This window comes from Pollachius pollachius (genome assembly GCF_949987615.1).
Source record: "Pollachius pollachius genome assembly, chromosome: 15".
In the NCBI taxonomy this organism is placed as follows: domain Eukaryota; kingdom Metazoa; phylum Chordata; class Actinopteri; order Gadiformes; family Gadidae; genus Pollachius; species Pollachius pollachius.
In genome coordinates, this window is record NC_136948.1 from 2,493,123 (window position 1) to 2,510,394 (window position 17,272).

General features: G+C 48.6%; 2 protein-coding genes across 2 annotated transcripts in view; one reads left to right on the plus strand and one right to left on the minus strand.

Annotated features, from left to right (window-relative positions):
• The window catches only part of mdga2a (MAM domain containing glycosylphosphatidylinositol anchor 2a), a gene marked incomplete at both ends in the record, with an annotated part of 24,424 nt that extends 13,966 nt beyond the window's left edge, over nucleotides 1-10,458 (plus strand). Inside the window, 9 exons of the mRNA XM_079751809.1 lie at nucleotides 2,475-2,747; nucleotides 4,657-4,805; nucleotides 5,220-5,397; nucleotides 6,978-6,998; nucleotides 7,286-7,441; nucleotides 8,493-8,633; nucleotides 8,988-9,118; nucleotides 9,945-10,044; nucleotides 10,370-10,458. Coding sequence (XP_079607935.1) covers nucleotides 2,475-2,747; nucleotides 4,657-4,805; nucleotides 5,220-5,397; nucleotides 6,978-6,998; nucleotides 7,286-7,441; nucleotides 8,493-8,633; nucleotides 8,988-9,118; nucleotides 9,945-10,044; nucleotides 10,370-10,458 — 1,238 coding nt within the window. The remainder of the gene's footprint in view (nucleotides 1-2,474; nucleotides 2,748-4,656; nucleotides 4,806-5,219; nucleotides 5,398-6,977; nucleotides 6,999-7,285; nucleotides 7,442-8,492; nucleotides 8,634-8,987; nucleotides 9,119-9,944; nucleotides 10,045-10,369) is intronic.
• Nucleotides 10,459-14,046: 3,588 nt separating this feature from the next.
• Nucleotides 14,047-17,243, minus strand: haus2 (HAUS augmin like complex subunit 2). The gene is made up of 6 exons (XM_079752115.1): nucleotides 16,930-17,243; nucleotides 16,369-16,464; nucleotides 15,769-15,838; nucleotides 15,258-15,390; nucleotides 14,650-14,758; nucleotides 14,047-14,282 (listed from the first exon to the last, which is right to left on the minus strand). The coding sequence occupies exons 1-6, from the start codon at nucleotides 17,014-17,016 to the stop codon at nucleotides 14,130-14,132; spliced, it is 648 nt and encodes a 215-aa protein (XP_079608241.1). The 5' UTR covers nucleotides 17,017-17,243; the 3' UTR covers nucleotides 14,047-14,129.
• Between the last annotated feature and the right edge of the window lie 29 nt (nucleotides 17,244-17,272).

Consider the following 17,272-nt stretch of genomic DNA (forward strand, 5'->3'; position numbering starts at 1 on the left):
TGGGGGGAGAGAGAGAGAGAGAGAGAGAGAGAGAGGTGTGGGGGGAGAGAGAGGGGGAGAACGAGAGAGAGGGGTGGGGGGAGAGAGAGAGAGAGAAGGGTGGGGGGAGAGAGAGAGAGAGAGGTGTGGGGGGAGAGAGAGGGGGAGAGAGAGAGAGGGGTGGGGGAGAGAGAGAGAGAGGGGTGGGGGGAGAGAGAGAGAGAGAGAGGGGTGGGGGGAGAGAGAGAGAGGGGTGGGGGGAGAGAGAGGGGGAGAGAGAGAGGGAGAGGGAGGGGTGGGGGGAGAGAGAGGGGGAGAAAGAGAGGGAGAGGGAGGAGATGACTCAGAATGTGTTTAGCCAGAGGATCCTGGGAGATATGGAGAGGAGGAGAGGAGAGTTAAATAGAAAGAGAGACAGTGTTGAATACGAAACTAACTTCACTCTGCTTCTGTCTCTCACTCTCTCTCTGTCACTCACTCACTCACTCACTCACTCACTCACCCACTCACTCACTCCAACACACACACACACTCACACATTACGCGGGGGATGTGTGTGTATCTTTCTGTGTGATGCAGATGCCAAGTGCTACTTATGCTGCATCCAAAATCCTCAATGGAAGGAGGTATCAGTCTGTGTGTAAATGTACCTTCATGTACTTCAACGCTAGCAATAGTACAAAGTGTACATATTCCTCCATACTGCAGGGGTTATGCAATACATGTTAGGTACATCTGCAAAGTATTTAATATTTGATTCATACATTAATATTTACACCTCTGATTTCCCTGAAGGCCTTGAAATATCTCCATCAGCTTCACCTGAACGGCGCTGGCTCCAGACTCACATGCATTTCGAGTGTTAATGCTACAGCTAGCATTAGCATTCCTATTAGCACCGGGGTTAGCATGCCTCTCAGGAAGGTGTGTGTGTGTGTGTGTGTCGTGGTTGACGGTTAAACCGATGATTCAACTTGGAAAATATATCATTAATCCCTGTGAGGGGAGGCACAGTGGAGTGGGTCGGCTTAGCTCAGGAGGTAGAGTAGTTGTCTTGTAACCGAAAGGTTGCTAGTTTAATCCCCAGCTCCTCCTAGCTGATTGTTGATGTGTCCCTGAGCAAGACACTTAACCCTAACTGCTCCTGACGAGCTGGCTATCGCCTCGCATGGTTGACTCTGCCGTCGGTGCTCGTAAGTCAGCCCGCTCCAGGGGACCTCTGGGCTAGGAAAATTTGAATGCGTTTCAATGGAGAGAAAGTAATCATTTTCTGGTCCCAGTCTTTATATGCCCTGGATTACACATATTACACAAAAAGAATTTGCGAAGAAGTTTGATAACGTTAGGTTTTGTGTGAGGCCGCTTTGTGAACTACAGCCCCTTGCTGCTCTCGACGCGAATGATATACGTCACCACCACTGCGGTACAGACATGGCGATCTTTCTGCTCCACTTCACCGCTTTTTTCCAAGGGGAGGATAAAAGCATCGAAAGAGGTGAAAACCATTATAAGTCGGGGCATGTGGAGAGTTTCAGTTATGCCGATGGGGAGATTGTCGGTCTTGTCCACGCCAGTCGCTGGGAGCGTGACGTCATATACGAGACATGTAGTCTTTCTCATTGTGTTTTCTCTACAGCCTTAAACTGAACAATTGCACAATAAACTGTCAAACTTTTGACATGTAAAATTATCATTTAAATCCACAAACAACATATGTGTAATCCAGGGCATATAAAGACTGGGACCAAAAGATAATTACTCTCTCTCCATTGAAACCCATTTGGAGAGACTCATATTTTGGAGAGACCCATTTGGAGAGACTCACTCATATTTTACGATCTCAGAGGTCCCATGGGGGTCTACTGAAAGGGGCGGACTTACGAGCTCTATAGCTGTGTGTTGATGACCTCACGTCCTGTGTGTTGATGACCTCACGTCCTGTGAGCTGATGACCTCATGTCCTGTCATAGATATATATACTGACTAGATATCGCCGGAGCTGCGCTGTTCAGTGGAACGTATGCCTCCATTCTGCCGCCATCTTACCGCGGGGTAACCACCCACCTGAATGAATGAACGTCCGCTTGAAGATTGCTTAAAAGGAAGGCGATTTAGAGGGATTTTGACTGGGAAACGACCTCTGTCCCATCAGAGGTCCATTCATTCAGGTGGTTTGTTACCCTGCGGCAAGATGGCGACATTGTTTACGCGTGCTTAGAAGCCGAATGCACCTTCTAGTCAGTATATGTATCTATGAAGTCCTGTGTTCTGATGACCTCACTTCCTGTGTGCTGATGACCTCACGTCCTGTGTGCTGATGACCTCACGTCCTGTGTGCTGACGACCTCACATCCTGTGTGCTGATGTCCTCCCTTCCTGCGTGGTCCTGTGTGCTGACGACCTCACGTCCTGTGTGCTGACGACCTCACGTCCTGTGTGCTGACGACCTCCCTTCCTGTGTGCTGACGACCTCACTTCCTGTTCCCCATCCCCAGTCCCGCCCTCGGTGGAGCCGGTGTACCGCGAGGTGCGGCAGGCCCTGGGCCGGGCCTTCCTGCTGAGCTGCGGCCTCCAGCAGGCCCACCCGGCCCGCCTGCTCCAGTACGAGTGGCGGCTGGGCGACCGGCTGCTGACCCAGGGGGTCCTTGGGGACCAGGACCCCCTGACTCACTACCAGGTCCGGGCCCTGAACCGCGAGGGCTACGGCGAGTACACCTGTGAGGTCACCAACGAGGCGGGGGCCGGCCGTTGCACCTTCCTGGTCACAGGTCAGCACCTGCACCTAGCAACCGCACCTAGCAACCGCGCCTAGCAACCGCGCCTAGCAACCGGACCTAGCAACCGGACCTAGCACCCGGACTGCTCCCCAGTATCATGCTACTATAGTAGTGTCTAGTACCGTATAGTATAGTGCAGTGGTTCTCAAACTTTTTATTCCGCGTACCACCACAGAAACTATTTGTCACATTGGCACATAATATTATTTATTGTTAGCTGTTGTCAGCTGTACAAAGTGGTAGCACTAGAACAGACACACGGAGACACATACACAAACACACACAGCAAGTGAGAACATGATCTCATGGTAAATCCATTCGTAGCCTACTAGTGTTTTGATAGTACGGAACCCGCAAAGGGACATGGGCTGACCCTCTACTGGGGGTCAAAAGAATAATCAAACGTTTCTCGTGAGCACGAGAAAGTGTCTGGTGCTCACGAGATACTTTCTTGTGCGCACGAGAAAGTATTGTACGCATATCACTGGCAGTGTGTGTGTGTGTGTGTGTGTGTGTGTGTGTGTGAGTGATGTCAGCGAGTGAGTGGACGAGCGAGGAGAGCGAGCGGTAGCGTGCGTGTCATTTTAGTGAAGTAATAGACGAGTCCGGTAGTGTGTAAGAATAAAGCAAGGGCGTTATTTTGCATAGGGACGGAGGATGTCCCGACCAACTTTGGGAAAGAAGGGATTGTCCCTACCAATTTTTTGATTTATTATTTAATATAACGGAAACATATTTTACATAATGCATTTAATATAATAGTTTTTGGCAAACTCTTGCCAAACTCGGGTGTGCAGCGAGAAGCCCCTCCGTTCGTATACCTCGCATGATGGGCATGAGCACCAATTAAATATTCACGTGAACTTCTGGAGCACGCACTTCTGACCTGCCTCCACGTTATTCGCTTCAGAAGTTCCTAACTTCTACCTGACCTTTTTTGCAGTAGGCTAGTTTAAATGTGAATAAGTGCACATCTAAATCTAGATTTTATTTTAATGAAGTATTTATTGTTCAGCATGATGCAGTCTACGTAGTGATTTTGGGTTCTCTACCAAAGCTGAGACCAAACTTACGCCCTTGGAATTAAGTACCCAGCCTGTCAAGAATCAAAGAGTCAAAGTGAAGGGTGTTGCCCCCGAGGGAACGTCTCCCCTGTGCTCCTCAGTCTGAGAGCCGACAGCACGAAAGGTGTAACACTAACCATCTCGTAGTTGGAGGCGGAGCGCAAGAGAGTATAAATGTTCCAATAGTGCGAGATAAAAATAAAGCACATTCATTTGAATGATTTTAGCTTGTGTTTGATTCATCGCGGGCACGGGCACACACAAGCTAAAATCATTCAAATTAATGTTCTTTATTTTTATCTCGCACTATTGGAGCACGTAGGCCTACTCTCTTGCCTCCAACTACGAGATGGTTAGTGTTACACCTTTCCTGCTGTCGGCTCCCAGACCGAGCAGCACAGGGAAGACATTCCCTCCAGGGCCGATGCTCTCTTTTTTAACCTTCTAATTCCTCTGCGTACCACTTCATAGCGCAGTGCCAGAGTTTGAGAACCACTGGTATAGTGTATATATTTGTGGGTGCGGCCTACCCTCCAGAGTAGAGTTCAGTACAGCGGTAGAACAGCAGGATACATGATGGTAGTAGTAGTTTACAAAGTAGGCTCCAGGTAGGACACAGGTAAAAATAAATCATGCTAGTCCGGTAGGCTGATGGGTAGCAGCGTACGGTCTCGTAGGCTCTGTGACGGTAGGATGTGTGTCCATGCAGGGAAGGCGTGGAACGGTTAGAGTGAAGACAAATAAATCCCGCCAGTATGGTAGTACGAAGGAAGCAGCGTCCATGTGGGCCTAGGGGTCTGGGTAGGCTGCTGACAGTAGGCCGTGTGTCCCCTCAGGGAAGGCCTACCCCCCGGAGTTCTACTACGACACCCCGGGCGCACTGTGGCAGAGCCGCGTCCGGGTGTTCGGCTTCCGGCTGCAGTGGACCCAGATGGAGCCGGCCGCCGTCGACCGCATCATGGCCTACCGCCTGGGCATCCGGCAGGTAACCGCGACGACCACCGGAGCCACGACAACCACTGGTCACCGCGACGACCGCATTACGACCGCTCGTTAACACGACAACCAGGGGTAGCCACAGCAACCGTCAGTAACCACGGCGTCCGCCGGTAACAACGACAACCTCTAGCAACCACCACAACCACCGGTAACCACCGCAACCACCGGTAACCACGACAACCAGCGGTAACCACGACAACCAGCAGTAACCATGCAACCAGAAAGGTGACGTCCAGAACCCTGCCTTCATCCGACGCCCCACGACAGGCTGCCCTACAGGCTGCCTGAGAGGCTGCCTGAGAGCTGCAGAGTTGGGGAGGACTTGAACGCTGCATCGGGGTGGGCGTGTGCATCAGAGTGGGCGTGTCAGAGCGTGGTTGACGCGTGTGCGTGTGTGCAGGTGGGGCTGGCCCGCTGGTGGGAGCAGGAGATCGCCATCACAGGGCTGATCCAGAAGGGGGAGCTGCTGACCTACAACCTGACGGAGCTGGTGAAGCCCGAGGCCTACCTGGTCCGCCTCACCCCCATCACCCGCTACGGCGAGGGGGACGCCGCCCAGCGCACCATCACCTACAGCCGTACGTAGGCCTACCGCTAGTGCTACACCTACAGCCGTACGTAGGCCTACCACTAGTGCTACAGTCACCTACAGCCGTACGTAGGCCTACCGCTAGTGCTACACCTACAGCCGTACGTAGGGCTACCGCTAGTACTACACCTACAGCCGTACGTAGGCCTACCGCTGGTACTACACCTACAGCCGTACGTAGGCCTACCGCTGGTACTACACCTACAGCCGTACGTAGGCCTACCGCTAGTACTACACCTACAGCCGTACGTAGGCCTACCACTAGTACTACACCTACAGCCGTACGTAGGCCTACCACTAGTACTACACCTACAACCGTACGTAGGCCTACCACTAGTGCTACAGTCACCTACAGGCGTACGTAGGCCTACCGCTAGTGCTACACCTACAGCCGTACGTAGGCCTACCGCTAGTACTACAGTCACCTACAGCCGTACGTAGGCCTACCGCTAGTGCTACACCTACAGCCGTACGTAGGGCTACCGCTAGTACTACACCTACAGCCGTACGTAGGCCTACCGCTGGTACTGCACCTACAGCCGTACGTAGGCCTACCGCTAGTACTACACCTACAGCCGTACGTAGGCCTACCACTAGTACTACACCTACAACCGTACGTAGGTCTACCACTAGTGCTACAGTCACCTACAGGCGTACGTAGGCCTACCACTAGTGCTACAGTCACCTACAGGCGTACGTAGGCCTACCACTAGTACTACACCTACAGCCGTACGTAGGCCTACCACTAGTACTACACCTACCGTCTTACGTAGGCCTACCACTAGTGCTACAGTCACCTACAGCCGTACGTAGGCCTACCACTAGTACTACATCTACAGCCGTACGTAGGCCTACCACTAGTACTACACCTACAGCCGTATGTAGGCCTACCGCTAGTACTACACCTACAGCTGTATGTAGGCCTACCGCTAGTGCTACAGTCACCTACAGCCGTACGTAGGCCTACCACTGGTGCTACAGTCACCTACAGCTGTACTTAGGCCTACCACTGGTGCTACAGTCACCTACAGCCGTATGTAGGCCTACCACTAGTGCTACAGTCACCTACAGCCGTACGTAGGCCTACCACTGGTGCTACAGTCACCTACAGCCGTACGTAGGCCTACCACTGGTGCTACAGTCACCTACAGCCGTACGTAGGCCTACCACTAGTACTACACCTACAGCCGTACGTAGGCCTACCAATAGTACTACACCTACAGCCGTACGTAGGCCTACCACTGGTGCTACAGTCACCTACAGCTGTACTTAGGCCTACCGCCACACTAGATACAGTCACCTACAGCCGTACGTAGGCCTACCACACTAATTACATTCACCTACAGCCGTACGTAAGCCTGCCACCACACTACAGTCACCTACAGCCATACGTAGGCCTACCACTGGTGCTACAGTCACCTACAGCTGTACTTAGGCCTACCGCCACACTAGTACTAGTCACCTATAGTGACTAGTACTAGTACTAGTAAGTACTAGTACTTAATCATATAAGGTAATATTAGCACTGTAGTAATACTTGACTCTTAAATATCGTCTTTTCTCCCACAGCTCCAGTCAACCCTCACCTCAGTAAGTTTGCACACACACACACACACACAAGCTGTGTTTATAGTGTATCTCCTATGTGTAGTCGTGAATCCTGTGTGTAGTATTCATAGTGTATCTCATGTGTGTAGTAGTGTATCATGTGTGCAGTATTCATAGTGTATTTGTAGCAGTGTATCCTGTGTGTAGTATTCATAGTGTATCTCATGTGTGTAGCCGTGTATCCTGTGTGTAGTATTCATTGTGTATCATTTGTGTGTAGTAGTGTATCCTGTATGTAGTATTCATTGTGTATCTCTTGTGTGTTACAGGAGAGTTCCACTGTGGCTTCGAGGACGATGCGCTGTGCCTGTTCTCTCAGGACAAAACGGAGCATTTTGATTGGACGAGACATAGCGCCGCCACCAGAGACACCAAATACACGCCCAACACCGGGCCGAGCTCTGACCACCGCGGCTCCAAACAGGGTACACACAACAGGAACCACGTAACACACACAACAGGAACCACGTAACACACACAACAGGAACCACGTAACACACACAACAGGAACCACGTAACACACACAACGGGAACCTGTGGTTATAGACAGTCATACTGTAACACACACAACGGGAACCAGTGGTTATAGACAGTCATACTGTAACACACACAACGGGAACCAGTGGTTATAGAAAGTAATACTATAACACACACAACAGGAACCACTGTTTATAGACAGTCATACTGTAACACACCACAGGAACCACTGTTTATAGACAGTCATACTGTAAAACACCACAGGAACCAGTGGTTATAGACAGTCATACTGTAAAACACCACAGGAACCAGTGGTTATAGACAGTCATACTGTAAAACACACCACAGGAACCAGTGGTTATAGACAGTAATACTGTAACACACACCACAGGAACCAGTGGTTATAGACAGTCATACTGTAAAACACCACAGGAACCAGTGGTTATAGACAGTCATACTGTAACACACCACAGGAACCAGTGGTTATAGACAGTCATACTGTAAAACACCACAGGAACCAGTGGTTATAGACAGTCATACTGTAACACACACCACAGGAACCAGTGGTTATAGACAGTAATACTGTAACACACACCACAGGAACTAGTGGTTATAGACAGTCATACTGTAACACACCACAGGAACCAGTGGTTATAGACAGTAATACTGTGGTCTGACCTCTGACCCCTGGCAGGGTAAGGTAGTATGAGTCACTGTCCGACCTTTAACCCCTGCTAGGGTTAGGTAGTCTGATTCATGGTCTGACCTTTGACCCCTGCTAGGGTTAGGTAGTCTGATTCATGGTCTGACCTTTAACCCCTGCTAGGGTTAGGTAGTCTGATTCATGGTCTGACCTTTGACCCCTGCTAGGGTTAGGTAGTCTGATTCATGGTCTGACCTTTGACCCCTGCTGGGGTTAGGTCGTACGAGTCATGTTCTGACCCCTGACCCCGGCCAGGGTAAGGCAGTATGAGTGATGCTGTGACCTTTGACCCCCAGGGTACTACATGTACATCGAGACGTCGCGTCCCCGGCTGGAGGGGGACGCGGCGCGCCTGGTGTCGCCCTCCTTCACCACGGGGGGGCGGGCCTCCACCTACTGCCTCTCCTTCTACTACCACATGTACGGGAAACACATCGGTAAGTACTGCAGTACTGCTACAGTCCTACTAGTACTGGTGGTTCCCCTGTGAACTCTAACCTTTGGGGGCGGGATGTTTCATGTGAACTTTGACCTTTGGAGGCGGGGTCTCCCATGTGAACTTTAACCTTTGGGGCCGGGATGTTTCATGTGAACTTTAACCTTTGGGGGCGGGGTGTTTTGTGTGAACTTTAACATTTGGGGGCGGGATGTTTCATGTGTACTTTAACCTTTAGGGGCGGGGCCTCTGGTGTGAACTTTAACCTTTGGGGGCGTCTGTTTCTTGTGAACTTTGACCTTTGGGGGTGGGGTCTCTCATGTGAACTTTAACCTCTGGGGGCGGGATGTTTCAGGGTCACTCGGGGTCATCCTGCGTCAGAAAGGTCAGACTGTGACTGACAGCTCAGTATGGAGCCTCACTGGTAACCAAGGTGACCGCTGGAGGCAGGCAAAGGTCAACATCCACCCAACCGCCACATTTCAGGTACCGCCCTACTGACCTAGTACTGAACTAGTACTGACCTAGTACTGAATTAATACTGACCTATTACTGACCTAGTGCTGACCTAGTACTGACCTAGTACTGAATTAATACTGACCTAGTACTGACCTAGTACTGAATTAATACTGACCTAGTACTGACCTAGTACTGACCTAGTACTGACCTAGTACTGAATTAATACTGACCTAGTACTGAGCTAGTACTGACCTAGTACTGACCTAGTACTGACCTAGTACTGAATTAATACTGACCTAGTACTGAGCTAGTACTGACCTAGTACTGAATTAATACTGACCTAGTACTGAGCTAGTACTGACCTAGTACTGACCTAGTACTGAATTAATACTGACCTAGTACTGAGCTAGTACTGACCTAGTGCTGAATTAATACTGACCTAGTACTGAGCTAGTACTGACCTAGTGCTGACCTAGTACTGACTTAGTTGGACCCTAGTACTGACCTAATACTGACCTAGTACTGAACTAATACTGACCTAGTACTGACCTAGTACTTACCCAGCACTGACCTAGTACCGACCTAATACTGACCTAGTACTGACCCAGTACGGACCTAGTACCGACCAAGTACTGACCTAATTGGACCCTAGTACTGACCTAGTACCGACCTAGTACTGATCTAGTACCACCCTAGAAGTGAGTACTGAACTAGAATCATGCTCTTACTACTACCTACCTACTACCTTGATGTACCAACATAGTTCAGATGATGTCTTTCTATCTGTCTGTCTGCGACCTATCTGTCTGTCTGTCTGTCTTCGGTCTACCTGTCTGTCTGTCTGTCTGTCCAGGTGGTGATGGAAGGAGTGAGGGGTTCTGGCATTGAAGGTGACGTCGCCATCGATGACATCACCATAGAGGAAGGAGAATGTAAAGACCCACCCCCAAACAGTGAGTTACCTCTCTCTTACCTGTCTTACTGCCTCTCTCTGCTGTCTCTCTCTCTACCTGTCTCACTCTTTCTACCTGTCTCCCTCTCCCTCTATACCTATCTCACTGTCCCTCACTCTTTCTCTACCTCTATCTGTCTCTCTACCTCTGACTTTCACTCTCTTCCTGTCTCTCTATGTCACTCTTTGTGCAAAGGTCATCAATATTATTCTGATCAAACCCTTTCTCTTCAATGCTCTCTCTCTCTCTCTCTCTCTCTCTCTCTCTCTCTCTCTCTCTCTCTCTCTCTCTCTCTCTCTCTCTCTCTCTCTCCTCCTCTTCACAGATCTGAGGTCTTTGGCCCCGCCTCCTTTCCTTAATATATGGCAGCTGTCCGTCACTCTTTCTCTGGTTCTGATTGGGTGTGGAAGGTGACCCCCCCCCCCCCACCCTCCTTGCTTGAAAAGACACAATCACTCCCTCAAGCCACGCCCCCATCTGCCCTAGCCCCTCCCTTATTCCCCTATAACCCCGCCCCCAGAAGCCAAAGACCCTTGTAGGCGTGTGCGTGTGTGTGTGCGTGTGTGTGTGTGTGTGTGCGTGTGTGTGTGTGTGTGTGTGTGTGGGTTTGTGAGTGTGTGTCCTGGTAGTCTGAAGGTGGAACGGCCAGGGGTCGGAGGTCAGAGGTCATTGGAAGGTCGTTTTGATGTTCTTGTACTGAAGGTGCTACATAAACAAAGTTACATCTTTTATTTATTATTATTTATCCCAGTGGGAAGCGACAAACACAGGGTTTCAATTTACAGGAACTTCTCTGACCTTCGACCCCTTGCGTGTGGGAGGAGCCTTGAGATTGACAGCTGGCTGGATAACGGATGCTTAGATTTAATTGGCCAGTCCGGTGTTCTAGGCCAGCCTTTTTATAACAAATAGGGTCCCTCTTTCTCCTATCCCCCTCTCACCCTCCCCCCACTATCCTGGTACTGGCCTGTTGTCGTGGCAACCGTCTCGAGCATCTCCTGGCCCACCTGGGAACTCGCGGCTCACTCATCGCCACGACAAGTGCCTTCAGACAGCCGGTACTGGAACTCACCGGAACAAATAGAACCCAACAGAACCCGGTATAACTCACATAGGACCCAACAGAACCCAATATGATATAAACAAACCCAAGAAAACCCATAAAGGCCCCAAGAGAACAGAATCCAACATATCAGAACCCACTAGAACACCTCCCAACCCAACAGAACCCATTAGAACCCATGAAACCCAAAAGAACCAATAACACAACCCAATAGTATCTAAAAGAACACGATAGAACCCGGCACAACCCAGTCAAGTCCAACAGAACCCTACGGAACCCAATAGAACGCAACAGAACCCAGAGGAACCTCCAAGAACCAACCAGGACGTCCCGAACAAACGCGGGGTCTGGGGTCCGGGTCACATGATATCCTGGAGCCTCCAAGCTTCCCTGAAGACTTTCTGGGGACGTTGAGGACAAGAGGAAGTTGTCATGGCTGACAGGAAGTGAGATGAACTGAAGCCTTGAGCTTCGTTGGGGACGCTGGGACAGCGACAACGACATCCTCGTCGTTCCTGTCGGACCGTTTTTACCGTTGGAGGTGCCCAGGGGCCGATGTTATCGCAGTATTTCCCAAGAGACCATCAAAACTGTTTTAGTATTTCAAAATAAGAGTTTGGCGCTCCCTTTTCGGAGAAGTGGCGTACTTTGTGCAATCGGAACGTTGGTCACCTGACCTAGCTGGTAGCTAGCTGACCTAGCGGGTGGCTAGCTGAAGTAGTGGATGGTTAGCTGACCTAGCAGGTGGTTAGCCGACCTTGCTGTTGGTTAGCTGACCTAGCGGTGGTTAGCTGACCTAGCGGGTGGTTAGCTGACCTACCGGTTGGTTAGCTGAACCAGCTGCTGGTCAGCTAAACTAGCTGGTAGCTAGCTGAACTAGCTAGTTGCTAACTGAACTAGCCAGTTGTCAGCTGAACTAGCTGGTGGTCAGCTGAACTAGCAGGTTGCTAGCTGACTGCTGGTTGCTCGCTAAACTAGCTGGTAGTTGCTGACCTAGCTGGTGGTCAGCTGAACTAGCTGTTGGCTAACTGAGCTAGCTGGTGGTCAGCTAAACTAGCTGTTGGCTAGCTGACTTTGCTGGGTGCTAGCTAATGCAGCTGGTGGTCAGCTGAACTAGCTAGTAGTTGGCTAACCTAGCAGGTGGATAGCTCAACTAGCTGGTGGTTAGCTAACCTAGCTAGTGGCTTGCTGACGTTGCTGGTAGCTAGCCTACCTAGCTGTGTTTGAAGTAAAGTTGTGTAATTTAATCATGTATCGTCCCCATTTTACTTATTTTTGGTTTGTATCCAGATAATATTTTGCATTTCATGGATTTTATTTGATGTCATAGTTTGTGTCTCATAGAGGTGTGCTTGGAGTTGAAAGCAACTATTTTTCATTAAGATTTATGATATGAATGACTAATAACTTCCAGATGAATCAGCACTGTCCTCCGACGGCTACGAAGGGCCCTTATTTGACTTATTCCGACTCATTGTAGTTTTTATTACTGCTCCTCCTAGTGGCTTCAGCCTGAAGCTTCTCCCTTATCAAACATATTCTATTTTTCTACACCAGGCGGTAACAAACTAAACTAAACTAACCTTATCTTATGTTTAAAAGGGAGTTTTGGATTTTGAATTATTATACATTTTGCAAATAAACGTACAAAATTGTGGGGACTTAATGTGTCTGTAGTCCTACAGTACATGGTGTATAGTGGGGACTTAAACACTGACGTTCATAGCAGATTGTTATTTATTTTCAAATAAGGCAATGATGTCCATATGGAAGACTAGCCACATGCTAAAGCGAAATGTGGGATAACCCCATCTGCCAATCCAACAAATAACCAAACAACTGACAGAACAGGGTTCTGGGGGCGGGGCTTATGCAGTCAAAAATTGTAATGTATTTCCGAACAACATCTGAGTTCTGCCTTAGTCCAATGACCATGGCGAATCACACTAACCGGGCTAAATGATACAATGACCTGTAGTCAAATATGGGCTCTTTAATAACCACATGTTTTATGACCTCTGAAAACTCATCGATCACACACACATACAGATACACACACACACACACACACACACACACACACATCCTTATACATTGAACATACACACACATAACATAGATATTATGTAACATGCACATAAAACACAAAGTACTGATACGGTTCCATAAACCAAATAGGTCCAGTACAGAAGTGTGTGAAACAGTATTATTATTAAAGTTACATCATGGGTTATAATTTTTTTATGATTTCGGAATGGGTAATAATGTTTTTATGATTTAGGAATTGAAAATAATTCGTTTTGATCATTTAGGAATGGGTTATAATTATTTTTCATCGTTTAGGAATGGGTAATAAATATTTTTCATCCTTTAGGAATGGGTAATAATTGAGATGAAGATCATGAAGCAACAGTCAGACCTTGAGCGAGAAATATTTTTGTAAATGTGAAAAACTGCTGAATTAATCTGCCATTCACTGGATTAACATCTCTGATGCTATCATTTCATTATAATTATGATTATTATCAAAATAAATGAATCCACTGGAGCTTACGAAAGCTGTTTGTGGGTTTGTGTGTGTGCGCAGCATCCCGTTTTAGGAGTGTCTTTACCGCCACCCAGCGGTGAGTGTTGGTTGTTCATCCTACTGTTATTGAGTTGTTGCATGTGCGTGAGCAGTCTGACATATCCAACATCTAAATCTCTACACTACTTCTAGTTTTATCTTCCCTGTTGTCCATGGTTTTACCTGAGCGATGGAAACGCGACAGAAGAGTAAGGCGACCTGTAGCCATAACATAAATAAGTATTTTACAGGATAAAAATATATTTTTCATTCTTGTTTTTGATCACTTTCCTTTCCTTTCCTTTTGCTCCTTGCCTCGTTCGGCCTAGCATCATTAGCGTCACAAGATTCACCAAGCACTTTTGTTTTCATTTATTTAATAGCTCTAACAAACAAGAACAATACATCAACATTTTCCTATTCCCAAACCTTTCAGACAGAGACAACACCCCCCCACTAGAACGTAGAGCCCAGCCGGCCGCTCAGTGGGTCGGGGCCGGGCCCTGGGAGCGCAGCGGTCCGCTGGTGGAGGTCCTTCCACTGAAGGACCTGGGAGGACAGCTGCTCCACCTGGGCCCCTTGGGCCAGCAGCTGGGCCACGCCGCTGTTCTGCAGGCAGGGAGAGAGCAGATGGGAAAACACAGCGGTGGGTGTGAAGGATTGTGGGAGACGTAGTCCTGGGGATCAACACTTTAGACGTGCTGTCGGGGAGCGAAGACTAAACTAACCTTAGCTTCTGTTTAAAAGTGAGTTTGGGGTTTTTGAATTATTACACATTTTGAAAATAAACGTAGCGGGGAACTTGGTGTGTCTGAAGTCCGACAGAACGCGGTGCATCGTGGGGACTTTAACACTGATGTTCATTGCGGATCGTTATTTATGTGCCAGATCTGTGTTCGGTAGGCAGAGAGAGCGTGTATGTGCCGTCCTAGTGGTGGGTGTAAAGGATTGTGGGAGATGTAGTCTTGGCGCTCACCAGTTTAGCCACGCTGTCGGGGAGCGAGGGCAGCGTGCGCACCGTGGTCATGTGACGCTCCAGGCTCTCAATGAAGTCCAGGACCATCTGGATGAGCTCCACCACATACCTGCACAACATTCCACTGGTTATACTGGGGAGCAGAGCATAGTTATGCTGGTTGCACTGGTGGACACCTCCAGTAAAACCATTGTCAGTCTTTGTACATGTTAGCCACGCAGGTGTGTTAGCCGCACGCTGTGTTACCTGTGGAGGCGTGTTACCTAAACGGGTGTGTTTCCTGTGCAGGTGTGTTCCCTGTGCAGGGGTGTGTTAACTCTGCAGGTGTGTACCTGTGTGTTACCTGTGCAGGGTGTGTAAACTCTGCAGGTGTGTACCTGTGTGTTACCTGGGCAGGGGTGTGTAAACTCTGCAGGTGTGTACCTGTGTGTTACCTGGGCAGGGGTGTGTAAACTCTGCAGGTGTGTACCTGTGTGTTACCTGGGCAGGGGTGTGTAAACTCTGCAGGTGTGTACCTGTGTGTTACCTGGGCAGGGTTGTGTAAACTCTGCAGGTGTGTGTAAACTCTGCAGGTGTGTACCTGTGCGTTACCTGTGCTGGGGTATTACCTGTGCAGGTGAGCCTCCATAGGCAGGCTGGTCTGACAGAAGGGTTTCATCAGTCTCTGGCGCAGGCTGCTCTGCTCCTTCAGAAGGTCCTGCAGGTGACTCGCAAACACCTGCAGGTCCCTGAACCTCTGGGCTGCAGGCAGGAGACAAGCCAGCGTGACTCATTAACCCAGCAGAACCCAGCCCCCTAGAACCACCAGAACACACTCCTATCAGGGAGAACCATCAGAACACACTCCTACTCAGGTAGAACCACCAGAACACACTCCTATCAGGTACAACCATCAGAACACACTCTTACTCAAGTAGAACCATCAGAACACACTCTTACTCAAGTAGAACCATCAGAACACACTCTTACTCAAGTAGAACCATCAGAAAACACTCCTACTCAGGTAGAACCATCAGAACACACTCTTACTCAGGTGGAACAATCAGAACACACTTCTACTCAGGTAGAACCATCAGAACACACTCCTGCTCAGGTAGAACCATCAGAAAACGCTCTTACTCAGGTAGAACTTGTGCGTCACATCAGCGCTCTCCTTCTCCAGGCTCAGGAGCTCCGCCTCCAGACGTAACTGGAACATGAAAGGATCGGTAAGTCTGCATCTGGGAACTAAGATAGTCAGGACAGTCTGAGACCTACAGGTGTTACACAGCCCCATCGTATGGAACAACACTATAACTTGTACTAAACTACAGATTACCCGCAGTATATTAAACTACCGTATCAACCTCAGTATAACTTGTACTAAACTACAGTATTAACCGCAGTATAACAGTATTAAACTACTGTATTAACCGCGGTGTAACATTGTTAAACTACAGTGTTTACCACAGTATACATTTTACTATCTACAGTATTAAACTACAGTATTAACCACAGTGTAACAGTATTAAACTACAGCATCAACCTAAGTGCAACTGTTACACTACAGTATTAACTGCAGTGTAACAGTGTTAAACTACAGTATTGACCCGAGCATAACTTGTACTATACCACAGTATTAACCACAGTGTGACAGTACTAAACTACAGTATTAACCACATTTTTAAACTACAGTTTTAACTACTGATCAGCTGTTAAACTACCAGCCTCGTGCCGTACCTGAGCCAGCTCCCGCTTGGCCCTAATGTGTTGCTCAGTGGCCTGCAGACACGGGGAGAAGGCGTAGCTTTCCCTAGGGGCGGAGTCAAACTCCTCCTGGACCAAAAAAATAGACCAATAGGATCACACGTTTAGAGATGGCTTGGTTTGGAGATGGTTAGTTATGGTAAGGGTTAGTTATGGTTAGGGCTATTAGTGTAGTTGCAAAGCAGGCCGTCTACGAGACAAACCCATGCATTCATAATATTAACATTATATATACATTAAAGTGTTAATATATATGGTTAGAGGTGGTTAGTTAAGATACTAGGTTTGTAAAGGTATTAAGTTAGAGGTGGTAACAGTAGGGTGGTAGTTCTCGGAGATGGTTAGTAAAGTTATTAGGTTAGAGATGTTCACATTAGAGATGGTTAGTGAGGTTTAGGTTAGAAATGGTTAGTTAAGGTACTAGGTTAGAAATGGTTATTTAAGGTAATAGGTTAGAGATGGTTAGTAAAGGTATTAAATTAGAGATGATTAGTTAAGGTACTAGGTTAGAGGTGGATGTCCTCGTCATCTGACCTGTGTCCAGATCCCCTTCGCCACGCAGCCGGACAGGAAGCTGCCTGCCGGGGTGATGGAGAACGGGCTCGGGTCCCACGGATCCATTAGCTGGGTTAACCCTAACCTCAGACCCTCCAGACAACGGAACCCGATGAACTGAAGCACAGCAGCTGGCGGGTTGTCAGCCGAGGATCATCAATATCCTCCGATCATCAATCATCGATCATCCGCGCTTAACCACTAAGGCCGTGTCACTTAAAGTGCGAGGATTTATTTTCTTGAAGTTCAATAATAGAAGTGTAAACCCGCTATTTATTTGAGTTTTCACTGTTGTTTCCTATTCGTCACTTCCGGGAGGGAC